At 40.7% G+C, this 25209-nt stretch overlaps 1 protein-coding gene across 7 annotated transcripts in view; it reads right to left on the bottom strand.

The window, feature by feature from the left end:
* The window catches only part of SYTL5 (synaptotagmin like 5), a 229170-nt gene that overhangs the window by 42951 nt on the left and 161010 nt on the right, over positions 1-25209 (bottom strand). For 5 of the 7 annotated variants that reach the window (XM_036839960.1, XM_036839961.1, XM_036839959.1 and 2 more), the window contains 5 exons: positions 16384-16525; positions 10310-10442; positions 8537-8643; positions 5796-5888; positions 1235-1413 (listed from right to left, as the gene is read on the bottom strand). In XM_036839960.1, coding sequence (XP_036695855.1) covers positions 1235-1413; positions 5796-5888; positions 8537-8643; positions 10310-10442; positions 16384-16525 — 654 coding nt within the window. Of the gene's footprint in view, positions 1-1234; positions 1414-5118; positions 5185-5795; positions 5889-8536; positions 8644-10309; positions 10443-16383; positions 16526-25209 lie in introns of all 7 variants that reach the window. The other 2 variants (XM_036839966.1, XM_036839962.1) reach the window with 2 other exon arrangements.

Here is a 25209-nt window from a genome sequence, read left to right as displayed (position 1 = left end):
CTGAACCTAGGTCATCTTTTAGGTAGAAAAAAGGTAAACAGCAGGTCTGAGACTGCTCTCCTTAGAAATGCCTGCTTATAAGTTCGGCTCTTGGCTGGCATGTGGGAACCTGGATTTCAGGAGGATTCTCATCATTCCCAGAACAGATATAAGTGGCTCACTGTGACTAAAATATTTGTGGAAATAATATGGCTTCTGCTGAACCCCTGCTTTCCTTCTGGGAGACTGGGAATTTGTTATACGCCCAGTTGAGTCTCTCAATGAGCTGCCCTGGTAGACAGCACTTCACATGTGTTGTCACAATTCGTTGCTGGAGGACTTAAGCACCTTAAGCGCATCCCATGTGACTCCACTGGGAAAGGATACTTGGAAGCTTAAGCCTGGATTCTTTAGAACTTTGCCACATATGCCTTTTCCCTTTGCTGATTATGACTACGTGTGGAGACCTGTGAGTCCTCCTAGTGAATCATCAAACCTGGCAGTGGTCCTGAGAAGGCATGACATATCTTTGTATCTAACTTCTTTCCAATGTGCTATCATCATCCCTGCCCTCCTGGGCTCATCCCTGAAATCCTGAGAGCTGCATAATTGCCCTCTCAAGTTGTTCAATTGGGTGAACAGCTTGGTAATTTTCTCTGGAGGGTTTCCCAGAACAAAAATTAACAGGATGCTCTTATACATTCTGGGGTGTGCCAATGTGTTAGCCTTCTATCTCAAAGAGCTGCCTCTGTGTGAACTACAAATCTGTCAGTCCTGAATCACGTTGAGTAATAGCTTTTTAAAAATCTGGGCGTTCCCTGGTAGTCTAGTGGTTAGGACTTGGTGCTTTCACTGCCGTGGCCCGGGTTCAATCCCAGGTCGGGGAACTGAGATCCCACAAGCCGTGCAGTGCAGCCATAAAACAGAATAGAATAGAATAGAATAAAATAAAATAGAATAAAATAAAATAGAATAAAATAGAACAGAATAGAATAAAATAGAATAGAATAAAATAGAATAGAAATAAAATTAAATTAAATTTAAAAAAGTAAAAATCAGGTAACCACAAACACAACCATTATACATGCACATCAAAGAATACTTAGAAGTTTGGCACAGGAAGAAAGTGACGATCAACCTTCTGAATCTAGAGGAATGCTAAGACGCTTCTGAAAAAGAAACACACGTGCTGACAAACACACATATTCACATATGCAGTGACCGAAATAGTCTAAGGAATACGGTATATGCTTACGCATCTGTCCTCTGTTTCTTTTCATCTCCTATGGCCAGATTTCTGCAATTCTTGACAAAAATGTAGAGCCCGCCAGTTTTGTAGCAGTAGCTGATGTGGAGAAGGATTTCCCCACTGACCTTCACGTTGCCATAGTCTCCTGTTTCACTGTAAACACTCATCATGCTGTTCAGGCTGGTCTGGAATGAACAAGATGAAAAGAGGCATCTAGTGTTATGCTAGTGATCTCTTCACAGAAGTCACCTCCCTTCATTCAATTACAATTCCCATTGTCTATAATGAGCAGGGAAGTTTAGGGTGAAAGGAAGAAAGCAAAAATCGCTTGTTTTTCTGGTATTGTATAAAATCAAAGCCTGAGAAAGGACAAGAACTAGGACCATTAGTAAGGAAGTCAGGAAACCTGCTGGCAGGAGAAGCATTGTCTTTTTGGGTTAGTGAATACCCTGTGTTTATTCACTGCTTCTAATGAATACAGGGTCATTGAGGCCTTTCCCATCATATCTCTTTTCCTCATCCCTGTAGCATTCTCCTTTTTCACTGGTAGACTCAAGGTCAATCTACTTCAAGGTCTAGAATGCATTGATCAGGACAAAGAAAAACTCATTTCATATTTCTGTGCTAGCATAAGCCACAAGCTTCTCTCTCTGACATCTACCTAGAGTATCCCATCAGTCTCTGGGAAGCCGGAACTCTAACAGAGCAGGACCCTATGGGGCCTTCCCAGGACAGACCCGCCCCCATATCCTCTGCTATAGCTCTTCTCTGAAGCACCCAGATAATAGTATCAGATGCACACTTCCTGAGTTGTTTTACAGATGCTAAAACTCCCACCAAATTGGAAGAAATTAACTACTTGATGACCACGAACACGTAGCCCCCAGACCTTCTGGAGCCTAAAGACTGAACACCATCAACCAGTCAGAAAACTGTGCACAAGCTGATCACATACCCTGCAACCCCCGTCCCTCACCTGGCCTTTAAAAATGCTTTGCTGAAACCCCTTGGGGAGTTCGGGGGTTTATAGAGCACCAACCACCTGTCCCCTCCTTCTATTGGTGCTTTTACAATCTACACTGTACTATCCTTCACCACAATCTGGTGTCAGTAGATTGCCTTTACTGTGCCCAGGCGAGCAGACCCAAGTTTGGTTCAGTAACAAAACTGCATCTTTAACAAGGGCATGCCAGGAGAACGTCATATGCCCATAGCTGTCGGGCTCCCCCTGAGCAGCTGTACAGCCACATGGGTTGTAATAAGACCATGGCTCTGTACACATCTATAAAATAGCAACCCACAAAACAGAACACTAAAGAAGAAAATAACACACCAACCAATAAATAAAATTAAACTGTAAAAAGAAACTCTATCCAAATGTACCAGAATGAATGAAGTTTCTGATGACACACTAATAACAAGAGACATATTTTAAATTAAATGTAACAAAATTATCCTGTAGTACCAGCAGCACAAACTCTGTGTCTTAGCAACACGACTGTCACAAAAGGCCACCTGGAAGGCTTTCAGGAGTGACCAAGGAGTGTCAAAAGCCTGTCTGTGAACCACTGGGAAGGACTATAGTGAGTGCAAAGAGAGGTTAGACTTCCTACTTTTTATACTTTTTTGTTTATACATAAAACAAAAGTCATTACCTTCCTCCAACTGCTCAGAGTAGAGACTGCTCAAAAAACAGGAAGTGGGTGATGTGGCTAGTATCTATTCCAAGCTTAAGTCAAGGGCAAGAGCAAACCAAGGGTTCCATAATTATGTGGAAATTAAAACTTAAAGAAAGCCAGTGAGTGACCTAATTCATCTTTTTTATTCATAAAACAAAACATCAAAATTTTCATGATAGCAAGTGTCTTTGAGCAGTGCTTTGCAAACTTCAATTGCATATAGGTTGGGACTTCCTTGGTGGTCCAGTGGGTAAGACTCCACGCTCCCAATGCAGGGGGCCCGGGTTCGATCCCTTGTCGGGGAACTAGATCCCGCATGCATGCCGCAACTAAGAGTCCGCATCCTGCAGCTAAAGATCCCACTTGCCGCAACTAAGACCTGGTGCAGCCAAAATGAATAAATATATATATTTTTAATTGCATATAGGTCACCTGGGGATCTCATTAAAATGACGATTCTGATCTATTCAGTCCCAGGGGGGTCTGAGATTCTGCTTTTCTAACATACTCCTAGGTCCACAGTTCCCAAACTGTGTGTCTCGGCATCCCAAAGCGGCAGAGCCAACTCACAGGGGCAAAGCAGGATATTTTAAAATTTCAAGGGAAACACAGCGACAACTACCAGACACCAGGCAAACTACGAACAGTGGTTCACAGTATTAACATTAAATTCCACCTTATTCTTTTCAATGAAGTCCTATCTACATGAAGCTGAGTTTTGGGCAGTTGCTATGACAAAAAGCAAGTATTGCGCAAAAATCAATGGGGAACAGGAAATGAAAATGATGTTGCCCCATCAGATTCCAAGATCTGACAAGTCATGTAGTGCCCATCAGGCACGCACATCCCATCAGGGGCTATTTAAGACTGGAATAAAAATATTATTTTTCTTTCAAGTTACGTATATTATTTTTTCAAATGGCTACTAAGTTGTTAGGATCCCAGTGCTTATTAAATTTGTTTTTCAAGCTAACTACGTAATAAATGGGCTAGTCAGGTATTACTTTTGGCCTAGGAGTGCTATGAAATTATCACTGAGACACTAGGGGCTCTGTGAGCTGACAGCGTTTTCCAGTCTCTCCCAGGTGATGCAACACTGCTGGTCCATGGACCATGCATTGAGTTTCAAGGGCTTCAAGAATAAGCCTCAACCCCCTCATGTTACATATGAGTAAAGTCTGGCTCACAGAAATTGTTGGCAGTGCCAAGACACTGTGACATAAAATTCATATTTTATGGCAAGACAAGAAAAATTTAAACATAAAAAATCTTCTCTACCCTTTGGCCTCCTCTCTCCCCACACTGTGCATCGTGTATCTGTATCATGCATCGACCAGACCTCCCCCATTGGCGGAAATAACTGCTCAACCATAGAAAGCAACATTCTCCTAGCATCAATAAGAAACTCAGTAAAAGATAACATTCCTTCTTGCTCTTGTAAGGAGACATGATGACACTGAGATCTGAATTGTATAAACTGTCAGTAATACATCATTTAATGTACAGCCCTCTGTCTCAAAAAACTTATATAACTGTGCCTTGAGTTCTAATGGGCGGAACAGTTCTTGGAGCTTTTGGAGATGCTGTTTCTGGGTTATAATCCCCAATTTGGCTCCAGTAAAATTTCCCATTTCTTTCTTAGACCGGCTGATTAATTTTTTTGTTGACAACATCAAGCCAAGATTTCCAGATTTTTGGTCTGAGGACCTCCCCACCATACCTCACTGCCTCCTTGTATCACTGACTTGTATCTACACCACATTCCCCTGTAGCCACTTCTTCAAAGAGGGTCTTCTGTAAGCATGAGACCCATATATAGAAAAGACAGTTTAAGAACCCACAAGTGCTGAAGCTTGGGAGAAACTGAAGAAGTTATAGAAATTTTACTACTAACCAAACTTTACACTCTTAACCAAGCCAATGCTGTGAGTTAAACAGAGATGTTTATTCTAAAGGTGCCTTGTTCGTGGTAAATCATTTTAGACCATGTATCTTTTCACTGCTCCTCAGATTCTAATGTTTAACAAATGTTCTTTCTTTGGAATACCTGGATTCTGATCATGTTATTTGCCTTTTAAAAGAGAACCTCTGGTTAACTGTATACAAGTCAGAAAGAGATAAATGCTGGAAAAATTGCCTACCTAATTAGATTCCCTGTACCATGAATTTTGTGAAGTATGGCTGGAAAAAAGGAAAAGCTTGAACACTCACAGTGTCTGAGTCAGCGTCAGGCACACTTAGGTAGGTCCACTTCCTGTCAGAGCCTGCTTGAGAATTCTTTAAGGAAGTCGCCCAAAGGTCAAAAGAAAAAAGGGTATTAGAGCAACAGACAGAAATCAGAGAAGCAAAGACAAGACTTGTAGGCATACAGATGGGTATAAGGACACGGGGGCTCCTAAAGCCCTCTCAAAGAAGGGTTCAAACACCAAAGTAAGAAGGGATTTTATTCCGTAGGCAGTGGGAAGGTATGGACTTGATGTGGGAGTAGGAGAGAAACCTACTTGGGTACATGTTTTAGGAAAGTGACTGGCGGTAGAGTGGAGGATGGCTGGGCACTTGAGAGAATGGTGGCAGGGAAATTTAACAGCTGAGAACTGAGATAATTCATAGGCTTCCGCTGATGAGAGCCTGAACTAGGGAGTGATGAGATTTTAAAACCTGGGTGAGGAGAGGTTTTTAAAGTAGGAGAGGGAAGGAATCAGGAGCCTTAGGAAAAGTCACCACAAAATCCGAGTGAAAACTACTCTGCGGACAAAGGGCAAGCAGGAGACTAAAATGACTTCTAAATCACTATCACGCGCTTCTGAAGAACATTATTCTCTCCTTTGGAAATGCACAGAAAATCAACGGAGGAAAAATCTTCCGGTGCATGCTAGAGAATTGCTTACGGTTGACAGGCCGCTTGCTAGACTGTGGGTGTTGGCAGAAAACCGAGAGGATGCTAAGTCATCAATGCCTTCTTCCATCTCTTCCAAGTAGTCCTAAGGAAGGATGGGGAAAAAAAAAATCAGTGGTTTGGTTTATTTCTTTCCTAGCAAGTCTTCTCACTTAAAAAACCACTTTCTTTCTTAAATACTTGAAAAATCAGATACAAATATCTAGAAATCACCCCATTCCTAGGTTTTTCTCTTTTGCCTTCCATTCTGATGGTACCTGAATTGTACCATCAGAGGATTGGGGTCTCCGTCCTAGTGATGCTTGCTTTATGGAAAGAATACAAAATTTGGAATCACACAGATCTGGGCGTTCAATTGCTACCTCCCTGCTCACTAAAGTGATTCACTTTGAGCAATGTACTTAAAGTTATTTTTTAATTTAAAAAATTGGGGCGCATTTGTGTGTGTGTATATGCTCACACACACCTGTGTGTGTATATATACCGTCAAAATGGGGAAACGTATCTTGAAAATCTCTCCAACAGAATAAACTATTTTAGATGCTAGATTCTTGTCCAAAATCCCAGATTCTACTTTTCTTCCCCCACTGTTTTTTTCCTGGTTATTTAAGTAATACATTTTTATAGAAAAAGTTTAAGCAATGTAGATAAATTTCAAGTAATATAAAAAACTCATATCTCCACTAACATATTAATGATCAAACTTCAAAAATTTTTGATGGTATGAATAGGATACACACACACACACACACACACACACACACACATACACACAAATGGATTGTATCATGCATACTCTTTTTTTTTTTTATCATGGACACCTTTCTTTTTTGCTTCTCCTCTCTTCCCTGGCACTCCTCTCACCCTCACATGTGAAACTAATATTTTGCATCCTGTTGGAATTACATTCTCTTTTTTAAAATAGTTTTCAGTATCTATTGACATAGTTTTTAATTTTCTCCTTCAATATACTGAAATATTAATTATGTAATAGATATTCTTATATATGTTACTTCTTCCATTCATACCTAGAATAAAACTTACTTATCCTTACTGCAATATTTTTGATTCACTGCTAGGTTTTACTTAATATTATATATATATATTCATAAATTATTGTAGTTTTCATTTTTTAAACTATTTTTAAAATCAAGTTTGAGTATTAAGGTTATATATCAATACAATGGCTTCATAATATGAATTTGAAGATTTTCAGAGTTTTCTAAGATCAGTAATAGTTTAATAACATTGGAATTAGCTGCTCCTTAAAAGCTAAATACCAAGTAAGCTTTGAAACCATTTGATCTCATTGCCCACCCCCAACCCTGCCCTTTTGTGGTAGATTTTAAAATACTTTGCAGTTTTTTAATACTATAGTAAATAACACTGAGTTTTAGAACTAAGTTTCCTGGTTTGTGTTGGAAAAATTATATTAATGTCATTTAACATTTGTGTTCTCTCTTTCTTCCAAGGAGTTCAAATTGGATTATAGCTATTATAGAAATTGGAATATCAGAACATTAGAACCTTAACAATAATTTAATTCAACCTTCTCATTTTATAAATGAGTTCACCTTAAACATTAATTTTCACATAAGTTGGTCTCAATGGAGAAGGGGTATGGGGGTAACTGGAGATGTCGAAATGTTCATATAAAATATATAGTCAGATAAGTCTAGTAATATTTGATTTAGGAAATGTTGTGGTTCCTTATTTCTCGGGGTTTAGATTTAGTGATGTGCTTTTAACCAGGAACTGAAATCCCCAACAGGTGTTTTCTTAGAGATAATCTTCACTCATTAACCTGATCACCTGTTACCATTTTTCTTTTCAATGTATTTGAACTAAAAACAAAAAACAAAAACAGGTCACCCCTTTCTCCCGCCCCCTTCCCCCCCCCCGCCTCTAGCAATCACCAGTATATTCTCTGTATCTAAGAGCTTGTTTCTTATTTATTTATTTATTTGATGCTCCATATAAGTGAGGTCACATGGTATTCGTCTTTCTGACTTATTTCACTTAGCATAAAGCCCTAGAGGTTCATCCATGTTGTTGCGAATGGCAGGATTTTATTCTTTTTTGTGGCTGAATAGTATTCCACTGTATACATATACCACAACTTCTTTACTCATTCATCTATTTATTGATGGACACTTAGGTTGTTTCCATGTTTTGGCTATCGTAAATAATACTGCAATGAACATGGGGGTGCAGATATCTTTACAAGTTAGTGTTTTCATTTTCTTCAGATAAATATTCAGAGGTAGAATTTCTGGAGCATATGGTAGTTCAAAATTTTTTAAATTTTTTGAGGAACCTCCATACTGATTTCCATAGTGGCTGCACCAATTTACATTCCCATCAACAGTGCACAAGGGTTCCCTTTTCTCCATATCCACACTAACACTTGTTATCGCCAATCTTTTTTTTTTAATTTAATTTTATTTATTTTTTTATACAGCAGGTTAAGAGTTATCTATTTTATACATATTAGTGTATATATGTCAATCCCAATCTCCCAATTCATCCCACCACCACCACCACCACCACCCCCGTTACCTTTTCTAAATCATTCTTTGGTTGTTTTTATGTTAGTTGTGAAGACTAATAGGAAGAAATTATTGTATATCCTCACTTCACTCTCAACTCATCCTCACCTCAAAGTGGACAGGTTTGGAACAAGATTGTGCCCTTTCTTCATGATCATTAGACCCTCTTCCACATCCAACTTACCAAGTCTTTGTCTAAAGCCCCAGGGACAGACTTGCTTCTTATGCTTACAGTATCCTCTAAGTCTTCTGTAAATGACCCACTCAAATCTAACTCAGATCGACTCCGGTCTGGAGGAGGGAAAAGGAAAGATGTGAATCATCTTGTTTTGTTAGAAGGGTTCACTTTTCATCGCAAATGTTTCATCATTATTCCAATTCTTTCTCGGCATAGGGCATAGATAGTGTCATGAAAGCAACAGCGTCAGTAACTTCATGCTGTTTATGCTAACATACTTCCATTTTTTAACAGTATTTTGAAATTTCCTTGGACTGACTTACCAACACTGATGTGTTCATTTCTCCTTTGAGCATAGGAGGGCAAATGCTCTACTATAAAATACTAACGTTTTAAGCTGTTTAAGGCTTCTGCTTTGCTCATACACTTTGGAAAACTCTCACAGAATGGGCCCTTAAGCTTAGAAAAAAAATAAAACATTAACCATTCTTTATTTAAATATTTAGAGAATCTACTGTGTTTTCATATTTGACATAAAATGCAATGAAATGATACAGCAAGTTCCTTTCACACAAAAAGGGAGTGGCTGTAGAGAAATTGAGAGGAAGTTCTATTTCTTTAGGCACCAGAACATTCTTTCATGAGCAGAATTTCTTGCTTTTAAAAATATAAAGAACAATGCAAAAGTCAGTAATGCCGTGGATAGCTTACCGAGACACAGTTTATTTCCATGAAACAGTTCTATGTCAAAGCCCTGCTGAGATAGAATAGTGGCTTATAAACGAGAAAGACTGAAGAGAGCAAGAGAGCAATTAAGTTTGAAATGATAAATGACACAGAACTGCTTAGCATAGCACCTGACACAGAGTATGTACTCAAAACACAGGAGCTATTGAGTAGAAGTAGTAGAAATGCACTCTATGAGGTCGGCTTCTAGGCTAGTTTAGAATTTTTCATTTAACGGGTGAACCGATTTTCTAGTCCTGAACAAAATGCAACAATAAACATGCTCATTTAGACAACCCTTCAGAGCTACCTAGCTGGGAGACGCTCTCCAACTCAGCACAGAGAATCCAGCCTTAGGCTTTAGGCAAATATCATCAAGTAAGTGGCAATTTCTTCCTGTTGAGGATTTTGTCATGATTTCAAATCTACACGAGGGACAGAAACTTCCTAATTATGACATGTTTCTCTAAAGAGTTTCCTTATTCATAGGTAATAAAATCGCAACATAAATAATCTCTGCTTCACAGGGTTGTTGTGATACTGAAGTGAAATGATACTTTTGAAGGTATCATACAAATGAAAAGGGTTATTAATAATCCCTTAACGTTGCTTGCAAAGAACTCTCTATTTAAACCATGGAATAATGATTAATCTGTCAAGATACAGGGCACTTCTGACCACCATATCAATGGAACTACCATTTTCTTGAACTCTGGGCATGTGTCTTTATCTTTTGTATCAAATGAGCCAATTGTATTTCCTGCACTCCTGTACTGACATTTGGTACAGCTCGGAGACTTGGCAGTGATGACTGTATACTGTATACTCTTGCCAAATCCAAGATTCATGGATTTTGCATGGAATGCAAGAGGCTCGAGGCATCACCTGGGTCCACTTTTCAGCAGTTCTTATGGAGTGGGCCTCCCTCCATGGGTCAAAGAATGGATGATTATTTTCTAAGGCATGAAACATCCATTTAATGCCACACAACGGAGTCAACTCCACCCGATTTAGTCATGTTTACAACAGAGTAGTCATGTGGCAAATACCCACCTGAGGAGAGGGAGGCCCTGGACACTGCTATGGAAGGTGTGCCGGAAGTTCTTCGGTGATGACTCTTCGTGAGACCCTCAGAGGTGCTTTCAATGGCAGCCAAATCCATGGAATTTTCGAAACCGTGTTCCTTCTCACAAAGTAGAAATGAAAAAAAAAAAAAACCCGTTATATTGACTGTAATTGACTTCCAAATCCTTCCATATAAATATATGCCAGTATAACCACATTTATGTCTATTACTCTTTAGAAGGAGCCAGATGATATCTGGAGTCCATATAACTCTAAAACTTACTATCAATAATTACTCTCTAAAATATATACTAAGAGCTTTGCTAACTAGCACAAAAGGTGTTTGAAATAATTATTCATTCACACAATTAGTGAGTGGTCTAACATATGGTTAGCAGGAAAGATGGTATTGACACAAGTACCTCCAAACTTAAATGAACTATGTGTAAGAATCTGTCAAGCCTCATACCCTCAGAGTAGTGCTCAGGGTTAGAACTCTGTTTGGTCCCACATTTTCCTCACTGTCAACACGCTCTCTCCTCAACCACCCCTTACTTCCAGCACCCCTCACTTAACAGAAGACCATGCCACCTTTCCCATCTAGTAGGCTGGATGAGCAGAACATGGTTGCTTACGTCATTATTGGAATGAAATTTCATGCAAGGTACTTATTAAAATTCATAAAGGGATAAAGAATGGGGACTTCCCCAGCTTACAGGAATAGGTGATTTATTTATTTTTTTTGGAACCTGCTTGCTAATACACGCTTGCACATGTGACAGAATTCAGACACTTACTTTCATTATAAAGGAAAATTCTGTCACAACTTTGCCTGTACCCATAGGGGCTTGACAACTGCATCATTCCAAATTTGCTTGAGTTTTGAAAAACTAAATTTGGGCTTCTGAGAACTGGGCTGAGGTTAAGTTTCCATGCAAATGACACCACGGTGTGATAATGATCGAACCTAAAAGAGACTCTTTCTTTCCCCCTTCCATAAACAATCAAAAAGTGCCTTCAAAAGTCCTACAGAAAGGCATTCCTTTCTTGTTGCCCTATCTTTACCCCATACCTTAGACACTGAGGAGATGTTAATGAACTCATTCGAGAAAGATGGAACTCTCACTTGCTTAGCATGCAAATCAATGCAGCTTCAATACAGACTGGTTTTGATCTTTGAGTATTCTCCAACACATACTACCTGTAGCAGGAGGAATCTGGCTCCTAACTTTTCTAATTGCTATAGACCACTAAGGTTTATCAAAAGACTGTGATGGAGGTCAAAAGGATAGGTCCGTTTTCAACACCTCTTCAAAAAGTTGGTCACACATGGATTCTTCCAATGAAGCGAGACCAACTTGCAATTACGTTGACATTAAATTTTCAAACTGGCATCCTGGAGTATCATTAATATTGAGCACTAATGGGCCAATTAATATTGTATAGTCATGAACATGTAACACATACCCTGAAGATTCAGGATGTGAAGCCTAAAATTAATAAGTTACATCACAGCAGAGGACAGGTTAGAGACTTTCATGTTCTAAGAGTTTTCCATTTTAAAAACGTACTTCTCACATGCTAAGGCAGACAAGAACATTGAAACAAAGAGATGCTGAGAAATGGGAGAAATTGAGAAGCTGTGACCTTGATCGTCATCTAATTCTGCATAGGTCTTCCCTTCATCATGAAAGAGCAAACCTGTTTCATAAAGTACTGTGCTGTATTAAGTTTATTCAACAGAAAATATTTCTCTTTGTGTCTCTTTTTCTCTTAGAAAAGACTACCTAGATCAGCTAGAATGCAAGAGTGAGATCAATATAGACACTGCCTATATATATGTATGTATACACAGTTGTAGGGAATTTCTGTTAGGGAAATCTAGGTGTTGTTTAATAAAGTATTCATGTATTTGCAGCAACATGGATGCAACTAGAGATTATCATACTAAGTGAAGTAAGTCAGAAAGATAAATACCATATGATATCACTTATATACGGAATCTAAAATATGACACAAATGAACCTACCTATGAAACAGAAACAGACTCACAGACATAGAGAACAGACTTGTGGTTGCCAAGAGGGAGGGGGTTGGGGAGGGATGGACTAGGAGTTTGGGGTTAGCAGATGTAAGCTCTTACACATAGAATGGATAAACAACAAGGTCCTACTGTACAGCACAGAGAACTATAGTCAGTATCCTACAACAAAGCATAATGGCTATTCGGGGTCTTTTGTGCTTCCATACAAATTGTGAATTTTTTTGTTCTAGTTCTGTGAAAAACGCCATTGGTAGTTTGATGGGGATTGCACTGAATCTGTAGATTGCTTTGGGTAGTATAGTCATTTTCACAATGTTGAATCTTCCAATCCAAGAACATGGTATATCCGGTTTTCTTTCTCAAGACAGCCAAAGCAACCTTGAGAAAGAAAAACGGAGCTGGAGGAATCAGGCTCCCAGACTTCAGATTATACTACAAAGCTACAGTAATCAAGACAGTATGGTACTGGCACAAAAAGAGAAATATAGATCAATGGAACAGGATAGAAAGCCCAGAGATAAACCCACACACATATGGTCACCGTATTTTTGATAAAGGAGGCAAGAATATACAATGGAGAAAAGACAGCCTCTTCAATAAGTGGTGCTGGGAAAACTGGACAGCTACATGTAAAAGAATGAAATTAGAACACTCCCTAACACCATACACAAAAATAAACTCAAAATGGATTAAAGACCTAAATGTAAGGCCAGACACTATCAAACTCTTAGAGGAAAACATAGGCAGAACACTCTATGACATACATCACAGCAAGATCCTTTAAGACCCACCTCCTAGAGAAATAGAAATAAAAACAATAATAAACAAATGGGACCTAATGAAACTTCAAAGCTTTTGTACAGCAAAGGAAACCATAAACAAGACCAAAAGACAACCCTCAGAATGGGAGAAAATATTTGCAAACAAAGCAACTGACAAAGGATTAATCCCCAAAATTTACAAGCAGCTCATGCAGCTCAATATCAAAAAAACAAACAACCCAATCCAAAAATGGGCAGAAGACCTAAATAGACATTTCTCCAAAGAAGATATACAGATTGCCAACAAACACATGAAAGGATGCTCAACATCACTAATCATTAGAGAAATGCAAATCAAAACTACAATGAGGTATCACCTCACACCAGTCAGAATGGCCATCATCAAAAAATCTAGAAACAATAAATGCTGGAGAGGGTGTGGAGCAAAGGGAACAGTCTTGCACTGTTGGTGGGAATGTAAATTGATACAGCCACTATGGAGAACAGTATGGAGGTTCCTTAAAAAACTAAAAATAGAACTACCATATGACCCAGCAATCCCACTACTGGGCATATACCCTGAGAAAACCATAATTCAAAAAGAGTCATGTACCACAATGTTCATTGCAGGTCTATTTACAATAGCCAGGACATGGAAGCAACCTAAGTGTCCATCGACAGATGAATGGGTAAAGAAGATGTGGCACATATATACAATGGAATATTACTCAGCCATAAAAAGAAACGAAACTGAGTTATTTGTAGTGAGGTGGATGGACCTAGAGTCTGTCATACAGAGTGAAGTAAGTCAGAAAGAGAAAAACAAATGTCATATGCTAACACATGTATATGGAATCTAAAAAAAAAATGGTTCTGAAGAACCTAGGGGCAGGACAGGAATAAAGATGCAAGTGTAGAGAATGGACTTGAGGACATGGGGAGGGGGAAGGGTGAGCTGGGATGAAGTGAGAGAGTGGCATGGACATATATACAATACCAAATGTAAAATAGATAGGTAGTGGGAAGCAGCCGCGTGGCACAGGGAGATCAGCTCGGTGCTTTGTGACCACCTAGAGGGGTGGGATAGGGAGGATGGGAGGGAGACGCAAGAGGGAGGAGATATGGGGATATATGTATATGTATAGCTGATTCACTTTGTTATACAGCAGAAACTAACACACCATTGTAAAGCAATTATACTCCAATAAAGATGTGGGGAAAAAAACCCTATAATGGGAAAGAATAAAAAAAAAAGAATATATATATATATGTGTGTGTGTGTGTGTGTGTATGTGTGTGTGTGTGTGTATAACTAAATCACTTTGCTGTCCAACAGAAATTAACAGAACATTGTAAGTCAACTATACTTAAATAAAATAAAAAAATAAAGAAATATTCATGTAAAGGCTGTTAGTTTTGAGGCTACTAGCACAGGACAAGGGTGATTCCCTCCCACCCCCACCCCGCCAATGATGGTACTTAGGAAGGTAAGCCTTGTTTTGAGAACAGAGTTGACTAACTTACTAGTTACTGGACTGATAGTCTGCTGCTACCCATTGGTACAGCTGTACCAGCTGTTCAAATTTTTTAAATACTTCTGTATCAGCTACTCCCAGTCCATCTCCCCTTCCCTGTGCTCCCCTCCTCCACAACCCTAGTTCTCCCCACAATCCAGGTTACTGTATGGCATGGATGGGCCCCCAGGATGCTGCCCAACCTTGTGCCAGGGTCTGTTGTGATGGCTCAGTGCCCATGCCATACCAGTTGCTAAATATTTTGAATACCATTCCTTGTTAGGTTGCCAAAGCAGTGAGTGCAATCGCCAACTATGCACTCACTTTTCTGGCTATTGAACAGTACTGCTTGCTGCGCTTAGTATAAATATTGATAAAATTTTAAATATGCCTTTTATCAGCAAATTTAATTTAGACTACGAGTATTTAAATACACTTATTAATTATTATTCAATCTGTCTGACTGCCTTTTGGCTCTTCCTTAAAAATATCTATAGAATCTGGATGCTCACAACCTCCACGTCTATCTCCCTGTTCCAAAGCTCAGTTTCTTGCCTGCAGTAATGCGATGGCCTCCTTCTTAACTGGCCTTCTGGCTTCCACTCTTATTCCCCTACAGCTGCTTCTCAGAAAAGCCCCCAGTTCCTGTATAAACAGAAGCCAGATGATCTCACTAGTCTGCTGAAAACCCTTCAACTGCCCCCGTCTTATCCAGAGTAAATGCCGAAGTGCATACAGTGGTCTACAAGACCCTATCTGGCCCTACTACCCCTTTGAACTCATTTCCTAGTACTTCTCCCTTCGTTCACTCACAACAGCCACGCTGGCCTCCTTGTTCATCCTTGAACACACCAGGTATGCTCTCACCTCAGGATCTTTGCACTGGCTGCTCCTCCAGGGGCATTAAAGACCTTTTAGACACTGGTGAAATAAGGGCACTGACTATGCAAGATGGAGGTCAGCCATAAAGTGACTGGAACAACCTTCCTGTAATGTACTTGCTGAATATCAGTGCTGTCCCACCATGGATGAAAACCTTGCCCCAGACTCCTGCATGGCTAATTCTTCCACTTCCTTCAAGTGTTTGCTTGACCAGGGCTTGGCATATAGTAGGCCCTCGTTAAATACTGGCTGAATCGAAGAATTGTAGTTTGTATATAAAGATTTCTTAAATATAGATGTCAGCTATATATATGGAGTTTCCTGCTTAATCAAAAAATGTAGTAGATGTTCATTCATTCAAAGAACAGCTTATACACACACACACACACACACACACACACACACACACGCACACACACACACTATGTGATTTAAGTCTCCATTACGTGTTTATTTTAACGCATGTATAGAAAGGAAAATGATAAAAATATTTCAAGGGTCTAGGTTTCCTAATTTAAATTGGTTTGGAAAATTTTTAGAACAGTCAAGATCTTGACAAGCAACATGGAAGATCAAAATCAGAGACTGCTGAACATTATTTAAATTTTATTGAAACCATATAGCCGTTGATACCCCCATCAAACAAATTCCACCTTTGAACCTGCTCTTCCCCTTTCCTTCTCACTTGAGGCCTCCTGCCAGGAGCTAAGGATGCAGGAGGTTCAGTCCTGATAAAGAAGCATCTATGTTAAACAAGATAAACAACATGGTCTCAGGCACAGAGAGCTGAAGCCCAGCCATGCCAGGGTGGTGAGGCTTAGTCCCAGAAGGCGGAGTGTTCCTTCACATCCGTGTACTTACTCGACTGCTGACTGAGGTCACGCTGCGTGTGCTTGGGGCCGGTGACCTCTGAGTGACTGGGGTCACACCATTGCTCTGGATGCTCCTTGGAGTCCCAGGACCAGCTTCCTGCTCGTTGAAATCTGATGAACCAGTGCTTCCCCTAAATGAGAAAGAATATTCTGACTTTAAAATGGAAGCAGAGGGCTTCCCTGGTGGTGCAGTGGTTGAGAGTCCGCCTGCCAATGCAGGGGACACGGGTTCGAGCCCTGGTCCGGGAGGATCCCACATGCCGCGGAGCAACTGGGCCCGGGAGCCACAACTACTGAGCCTGCGCGTCTGGAGCCTGTGCTCCGCAGCAAGAGAGGCCGGGATAGTGAGAGGCCCGCGATAGTGAGAGGCCCGCGCACCGCGATGAAGAGTGGCCCCCACTCGCCACAACTAGAGAAAGCCCTCACACAGAAACGAAGACCCAACGCAGCCAAGAATAAATAAATAAATAAATAAATAAATTTATTAAAAAATAAAAAAAATAAAATGGAAGCAGAGCAGCGACGAAAGACACAGTCAGGGAAAAGCTTCCAAGAAAACAATGGCAACACGTGAACCCCATGAGGTACACCTTCAGGGGCTCATGGGGTTCAACGTCATTTGTCTGACTCCAGGGTCTTCGTAACTGAACTTACCTCTCCACCCTTTTTTCTTCCCAATGCTCACCAGCACACTCCCAGCCAGCCCAGGTTCCCTACAATTTTTTCAGCTTACCATGCTCGTGCTCATGCTTCCACTTCTAAGGCACGTTCTCCCCACCTGATACGCCCTATTTCCCATTCTCTGTTTATCCAAATCTTCCCCATCCTTCAAGGGCCAAATGAAGTCCAGCCTCCCCAGTCATGCCTTCCCTGCCTATCACAGGCCTTGTCAACCTCTGCTCTACTCAATTTCTGGCGATTTACAGTCTTTGCCAAACTATGTAGAACTTGCCTACACAATGTCTTGTTTGGCTCTTTAACAGATACGTGGGCGTTGGTACCTCTTTCAACTGTGAGCTCCTTGGGGACAGAGTTGATGACATATTTACCATGATATCTCTAGCACCTTCACAATATCTTGGTGCAAAGGAAGCACTCAGTACCTATGTAATCTAAGATTGGCAATTATATTTTCTCAGTGTTGTTTTTAGTGACCGACTCATGGCGCACATTTAATGAATGTAGGATAAAAATAATGACATTTTGTAAATGGGTTTGATTCACTTTCATGTTTGCTAAACCTGATTCAATTCCATTCAATAATGATTAATGAAAAAACAGTTCCTGCCTGGAGGTGATCACAATTTTCTTATTAAATGGAGCTTCATAAGTAAATAAGTTTTGACAAATTAGAGTTTAAGAGAAGTGTTTGTTCTTCTTCTATTCTTTGTTCTCAGTGAGTACAAAATATGCTAAATGGGAAAATATAAGCCCTTATGAATTTCACTCTTTCAGTTACTATTTTAATAAGTTATAAGTGCACCTATAATAATAAACATCTTCTTGTTAAAGCACAATAGTGATGGTTAATAGTGATTAGAAAAAAAAAATAGTGATTAGAGCTCACAGTTGAGCCAATAAGAGGAGAGACTTATAGGAATAAAGGAAGGGCAGTTTTTAAAAAGAATGATGGCGCACAGGTCATTACTAGAAGATAAATCTGGCAGAAGAAAGAATCAGCAGTGACCAGTGGAGCTGTCAACCACAGCCTGTAAGTTTTTTCAAGGCTCTGCACCAGAGAAGCCACCAAAACCAAATATGCCCTAATTGATACGAGCAGCTACCAACACCATCGATAATTATGCAAATAGCAGCTGCATTTACTGAGTATTTTCTAGGTGGTTGACACTCTCCATTCCGTAATATGCATGTTTAAAAAAAAAAAGGTATTAACATTCCTATTTTGAAGATAAAGAAACTGAGTCTTGGAGAGGTTAAGCAATTATTCCATACCTGCATGTGTGTGTGTGTGCATACACGACAGAGTTAGTATATGACAAAGTCAGGATAAAAACAGAATTGTCTGCTTATCCAAAGCCTGCACTCATGCTCATGCTAGTTTCTCACATTGAATATTCATCATTTCACCACGATCAAATTGTCACAGCCAGGCAGGTTCTACATGGATAGAATGTAGAAGAAGAATACTATCAAGAAGAAGATAGTGAAAGGATCAGAGACCTGAGAGTTAGTTTCTCACAATTCGATTAAGAGAGCTAGGAAAATTTTCTGGGTAGTAATCCTTCGATACTACACAGAAACAGACCCTGCTGCTTCTTTCTAGAAGCAGTACTTTGAATAAATTATAGTACTATGGACTCTGCTCAGGAGGGGTCTATGACTGTGTCTTTTGAGTCTAACAACAAGAAAATCAAATTTTGTGATTAAATACATTGATACAATTTGAAATTCTAAGTTCCTTGGTGATTTATCTGAGCCCTCCTATCTCAGGTGCTACAGTTCTACATTTGACAACAGTTAAATATATTCATACCTTTCCCAAGTGATGCTGCTTTATTCTCAGAAGTCCAACTTAGAAGGGTCTTAGAGACCTACCCAGTAATGCTGCCCTGTGTTCACAGGTTCTCTACTCTTATAACAATACGACCACAAAAATCTCTCTCCCTCCTGTTTTCGGTAAAATCTCCTTAAAAAATAAAGGCTAGGACTGAATCTTGCAGAAAGGAGCCCAGATGTGATGATCCAAGGGGATTTATGTGGGTATTTCTGCTTGTGTCTGTGCTGAAGGTCCTCTCAGACCCAGGTGGTTTTGGAAAAGTCCCCGTCATGGATTAGCCTTGCTAGAACCCAAAGTCCTACTTATGTGGAAGCTCTGGCAGAAGCTGATTAATTGTGGTGATGACATTCAAGAGGCTATCCTGTGATCATAAAGCAGCTACTGGAAATTACTGTTGCCAGAAGCATAACCTCAAAAATGGCATATACTTTCACATTTATCCCTGACATTTACTGTGAGCGTCTTAAAAATATTTTCCTCTCAGTTGAATGTTGCAGTTGATTAAACTAGAAAAGACTTAGTCTAATGAGGCGGAATATCATAAATATTTGGGTGCCAACTCTTTTAGACATTATGTAAAATCTGACATAAAATACATGAATCTTCGCCTCTTAAATAGAAAGAGGATAAAAGCTTCCTCAAGCCTAAATTAGAGAAATTTAAAGTTCAATTAAGAAAGAGCTATTTTGGATCCTGGTATCTTGTTATTGATATTTAAATTAGAAGTATTAGAAATCAGTGCTACCAAACCTTGAAGCTGAACTTGGCTTAGGGGGAAACCGACAAGAAAAAGATACACTTATCTCGTTCTAATAGGGCCTGAAGTATGCGGAATATGACACTGTCTGGGGAGCTTGGAAATTCTGAGTTACTTGAAAGACACATTTCCTAGGGTAAGAAAGAGTGTCATTTACTTTAGATTATGAGATGCTTTTTAAAAGCCTTCTGTTGTGTTATCTCTAACTTCATGCTGGCCCAAAACCTTGAAAATGGCTTCCTAGATATATCCATTTCTAGATAAAGAATCCAAGGATAGGGGACAGAGACCCTAATTTAACGAGTTGCCTTTCTGGTTTACACAGCAGGCTCCCAGGAGTTGGAGCCCGGAAGGAATTTCCCAGGATTCAACCTTCCCACAGCAGGCTGACAAGGTTGAGCCTGTGCCTGCCTGGGTACATGAGATCAGCCAAAGGCAGCATTAACCTGAGAGATACTACACTCACTGGGGCAATGAGGCTAGGGCGTAACATGACACAGAGGCGACATGACATTCATTCTGCAGTTTACGCGCCTTCCTAACTTCTTTTAGTTATTTCAGATCTGAAATAAGTATGGAAGAGACAGGCAAGGGAGGTTGTAGTTAGAAAGTGACGCGAGCCTGTCAAATGGGAAAGAGGTGTTAAAAAGGAGAAACAAAAGGGAAAAAAGCTGTACGTGGCTCAACCTTCCAGTTTTTGGAGATCCCCAAATGCAATGTCTCTGTCAACACCGTCCTATGAGAGCTGGGTGGCCCTCACCCTTGGTTGCACATCAGAAACATCGGGGGAGGTTTTAAACATCCCCATGCCCAGGCCACACCCAAGACTAACCACATCAGAGCCTCTGGGCATGGGATCTAGGCAGCCACGTGTTTTACCACCGCTCCCGCATCCCCTACCACCAGCCAAAGCTGATAAACACTGGCCTAAACTGTGGATGGGTTTAAATTCATTGATCTCAGGCATCTCTCCAACTGCCTTGTCGTTTCCTCTCATAGCACGATTTTCTTTATTCAGCACGGTGCTCGCATCAAGAGAGCGGAGCTGTCAGTGAGTGAATGTATGGCACCAGGGGTCAGCAAACTATGGCCCCTGTATCGAATCATCCCACCACCTGTTCTTGTGTAGCCCGTGAGCTAAGAGTGGTTTTACATTTTCAAGTGGTTGGGAAAAAACAAAAACAAAACTCAAAAGAAGAATATTTTGTGATGTGAAAATTATGTGAAACTCACATTTCAGTGCCCATAAATAAAGTTTTATTGTAATGCAGGCATGCACATTCACTTTTTGTTTTGTGTACAGCTGCTTTCATGCGCCTGCCAACTAAAAATTGGCACTTGCCATCTGCCTCTACAAGGATGAAGTCACTAACCACTGCAGCCACTGCTCTTCAACACCCCCTGAAAGGAATTCAAGGTGGAGATCAGGAATGAGGCCCTCTGTGCTCTGGGAAAAACTGGCAGAACAGGCCTTCAGATAGTTAGATATTTTCAGGAGAAGACTTTATGAGCCCAATTCTTGCATCTCTTTGTATCTAGAAAAGCACTGGAATCATTCATGGTGACGTCTGCTCCTCGTGACTAGCGGCCAGCCTCTGCCAACATGTGTGCTTCACTGCACGTCCCCCTTCACTAAAGTCACATATAACACTGACCTTCCGCCTGCCTCTCTGGAGCAGTTCCTCAGAGCTCTCTGAAATGCTGTCTCCAAGACTATAGCCCTCATTTTGCCCTCATTTTGCCCCCAGTAAAACTTAACTCACAACTCTCATGTTGTGCATTTTTTTTCAGTCGACACTACAACAGCACAGTGAGTAGTTGAGACAGATGGCTCACAAAGCCAAAAATATTAACTATCTGTACCTTTACAGAAAAGTTTGTTGGCCCCTGTGTGTGTCTCCATTTAAAAACCAAACTCTTTGGAGAGGTCAACACACCCCAAAGGAATGAATTTCTGGTACTGGGTGTGTGTGTGTGTGTGTGTTATATTTAGGCACAAATGAACCATCCTAAGAGCTCTTGAACTCTGAATTAGAGAAGCAGGTAAATATGGAAGAAGTGGAAATTCATTAAGCAGTTTCTCTAGCTGCAGTTTCCTCTGAAGCCACTAGCTTTCTGTGGCTGAATTACACATATTTTCCTTCCTTTTCCTTTTTGGAGAAAGGACAAATATAATACAATGTGGTAGGTGCTCAGTGAAATCTTGTTCGATGAATCTTAGTGTTAAGTACATAAAGAGGCTTTATCGTTTGATTTACTAAAACAAAAGCTGATTTGTTTGATGGTTTTTAAATGTTTAGGGTTTCCTCAAAGAATCTGTTTCCTTTAAAAAGACTCTCTAAAATGGAGCAGACAGTCATGATGAGGGAAGGACTCTGGGTATGAGGGAAAAGAAAATTAAGAACAGGTAGAACTCTCCGTCTGATAATATTTTGGTCGTTTACAATCACAACAAAATTCTGTTCCCATGTCTAGTTTCTAAAGAATGGCTGGAAGCCGGTTGGAGGAGAGGCCAGCAGCCATGAAAAACCTTGGGTAGACTAGAAATCAGAGCAAGAAAACCACCTGCCCTCCCCCGCGAGACAGCAAGGAAAGCAAGTGTTTAGCAGAACTTAGCTTTCAGTAACTAAATGGAACAAGCACTTACTCTGTACTTAGTAGTTCAGATTTGCTAAACTCTTGTTCTACCTGTAATGCTATGTTGCTCATAAGAAAAAAGTTACCAAGGAATCCAAAGCCATCCATATCCTGGTCCAATGAAGCTCTCCATCTCATCTCTTGTAAACCACATTTCAATTTTACACTCTAAAAACCCTGAACTGTTTGTTTTCTAGCACATGCAAAATTGCTTTATGCCTCTTTCCCTTTGCACTTTCTAGTTCCTCTATCTAGAATGTTCTTCTTACCTCTCTTCACCTGGCCAAGTCCTTCTCACTCCTTCAAACTGCTTAGGGACCATCTCCAGGAAGCTTCCCTGAATCCTCTGGAAGGTTAAATGCCTATCTCTGGTTTTTCCATAGCACATAGATATCTTTTTAGCATGATACCATATTGTCTTGAAATTATTTGTTTAGTCATCCCAACCTTCCCTGCCAAACTGGAAGTTCACGAACGGGTGGAAAAGTAGCATTAACTAAGATCTTCCACATTTACCACTTGGCATATAGTACTAGGCTAATAATGTTGGCAGAGCTTTGTGTTGAATTCATTTGTATAAATAAAATGCATAGGTGGGAAACAACTGGAGAAATGACAAGATAACAAGGAGGCGGCTTCCGGCTTACAATCATTTGGCCACAAGGATGAGCAAGTCAAGAACCCAGTTGTAGGGGCTTCCCTGGTGGCGCAGAGGTTGAGAATCTGCCTGCCAATGCAGGGGACACGGGTTCGAGCCCTGGTCTGGGAAGATCCCACATGCCGCGGAGCAGCTGGGCCCGTGAGCCACAATTACTGAGCCTGCGCGTCTGGAGCCTGTGCTCTGCAACGAGAGGCCGTGATAGTGAGAGGCCCGCGCACAGCGATGAAGAGTGGCCCCCGCTTGCCGTAACTGGAGAAAGCCCTCGCACAGAAACGAAGACCCAACACAGCCAAAAATAAAATAAATAAATAAATAAAATTTAAAAAAAAAAAAAAAAAGAACCTAGTTGTAGTTCAACCTAAGTATAGTGTCAAGGGTCTGGCTGAACTCCTGATCTCCATACTGCCTCACATTATTGACATTATAATAAGGAATGTCACATGTATATAAAGAAAACATAAATCAGGGGCTGAGCAACTGGTGGTCTGACACTCTGCACCTTTGGAGGAGGTCCGAGAGCAGTTAGGGAGGGATGCTGTAGCAGACATCGGTGCCCCCACCCCGTTCACCTCAGCACTCACCTCTATCCACAGAACTCACCTCCTCTATCCACAGAATCCTGTTTACTAGGAACACCCACAACTCTACAGCTGAGGACTTTTTTGGATCCCAAGAGCATGGAGCTCCTGTGCACAGAACAGGTCAGAAGTGCCAGAGAGTAAGTGCCCCAGAATTAGCCCTCAACCAACGATGAACAGGGAGCTGGTTTATAACGACCCCAGATTCCTGATCTCCTGACTGGATGACTCTGAGAAGTGTTCTAGCCTGTCTCTTACAGGTGTCCGAGATTGAACGCTAGTTGCCACAGTGGTAACTGGCTTAATGACACACTCTTTTTGGCTCCCCTCCCTTCCCTGGCTCACTACCTCCACTCCCCTATCTGTGTGTTCCAAGACCACATCCTAAGTAAATTACTTGCTTTGGAATCCTTACATCAGGGTTTTCTTCTGGAGGAATTCCAATCAAGATAGGTACGTATGGTGGGCAAAGGATGTGTTGAAAAGGGATGGTCTTGAGTTATAAGTTTCTCGCTGAAGAATTATTTGGCAACTCTAGACCTCACATAACTCCCACTGATATGGTCACGGTTCAAGTGAACTACAGACTCTCATGATTCCACACTCCCTCACCTCTTCTATCACCTGTCCATCACTTCATGGAAGTATTGATAAGATTCAATACTGCGGGCTGCTGTGAATAGTGTGGTTTCTGCTTTTGGATCAGAGCCAGCCAAAGCAGCTTGTGAAGCTTCACAGAGACTGTGACAGTCAGTCCTGGGCTTCCTAGAGAGCAATTAGGAACAACTGGAGAAAACTGGAATGTGCTTGGGCAGGGGGTCGGGGGAGGGGGGGGGAATGAGAAACTGGTTGGTTATCAGAAGGTACAGGTTCCCACGGTTAAATGCTTGCCACATCCCCCAATGTCATGATAGAAATGCTGCTGAGAAGCACAGAAGCATCCTTTATCCATTTGTTACTGAACAGAATAAATTTTCAGTTCCAAGTTCCACTTTTCCTTTCTGTCTTTTAGGGGACAGTACTGATGTCCCACCCAGATCCCCTCAGATCCGTTGTACCAGGTTCCGCACATGCATCCCTAGCCTCTGGGTGCTAATGGCTTGCACCTATGACCTTCAGAGATTTGCCTTTACCATTGGAGGCCAAGACATGCCTTGAGGTGTGCCTCCCCTGACCCTCAGTTAAATCTGAATTTCAGATAAACAATCAAGAATTTTTTAGTATAAAAATACACTACTATTTACGTAGTATATGAAAATAAGATTTCATGAAACATGCTTTTTAAAAAGTTCTTTATCTGAAACTAAAATTTACCTGGGCATCCTGTGTCATTATTTCCTCAATATGGAAACCCTAAGGGAACCTACAGACAATGACTGATTGGGACAGAAGTGCAATGGTCCAGCTGCTCGAAATGGAAAAACCTGGAGACACTTTATGTTGCAGAATCCCTTGCAGGATCAAGCTGAGTTCTCAAACTCAGACCTCACCTGAGATAGCACATTGCTTATCTTCCTCCTTTTCTTTATTCTGTCTTTCTTATTTCCTTTACTGGTTCCTCCTGGAATCATTTCAATTAACAAATTCCTCACTTAGGAATCCTTGCCTGAGGGTTCGTTTCTAGGAGAGTATGATTTAAGATAGATATCTCACAAATCACACCA

The sequence above is a fragment of the Balaenoptera musculus genome, chromosome X (genome assembly GCF_009873245.2).
Source record: "Balaenoptera musculus isolate JJ_BM4_2016_0621 chromosome X, mBalMus1.pri.v3, whole genome shotgun sequence".
Lineage (NCBI taxonomy): Eukaryota > Metazoa > Chordata > Mammalia > Artiodactyla > Balaenopteridae > Balaenoptera > Balaenoptera musculus.
The sequence above is the reverse complement of the archived record's forward strand: the minus strand, read 5'-3'. Positions and strand labels throughout refer to the sequence as shown.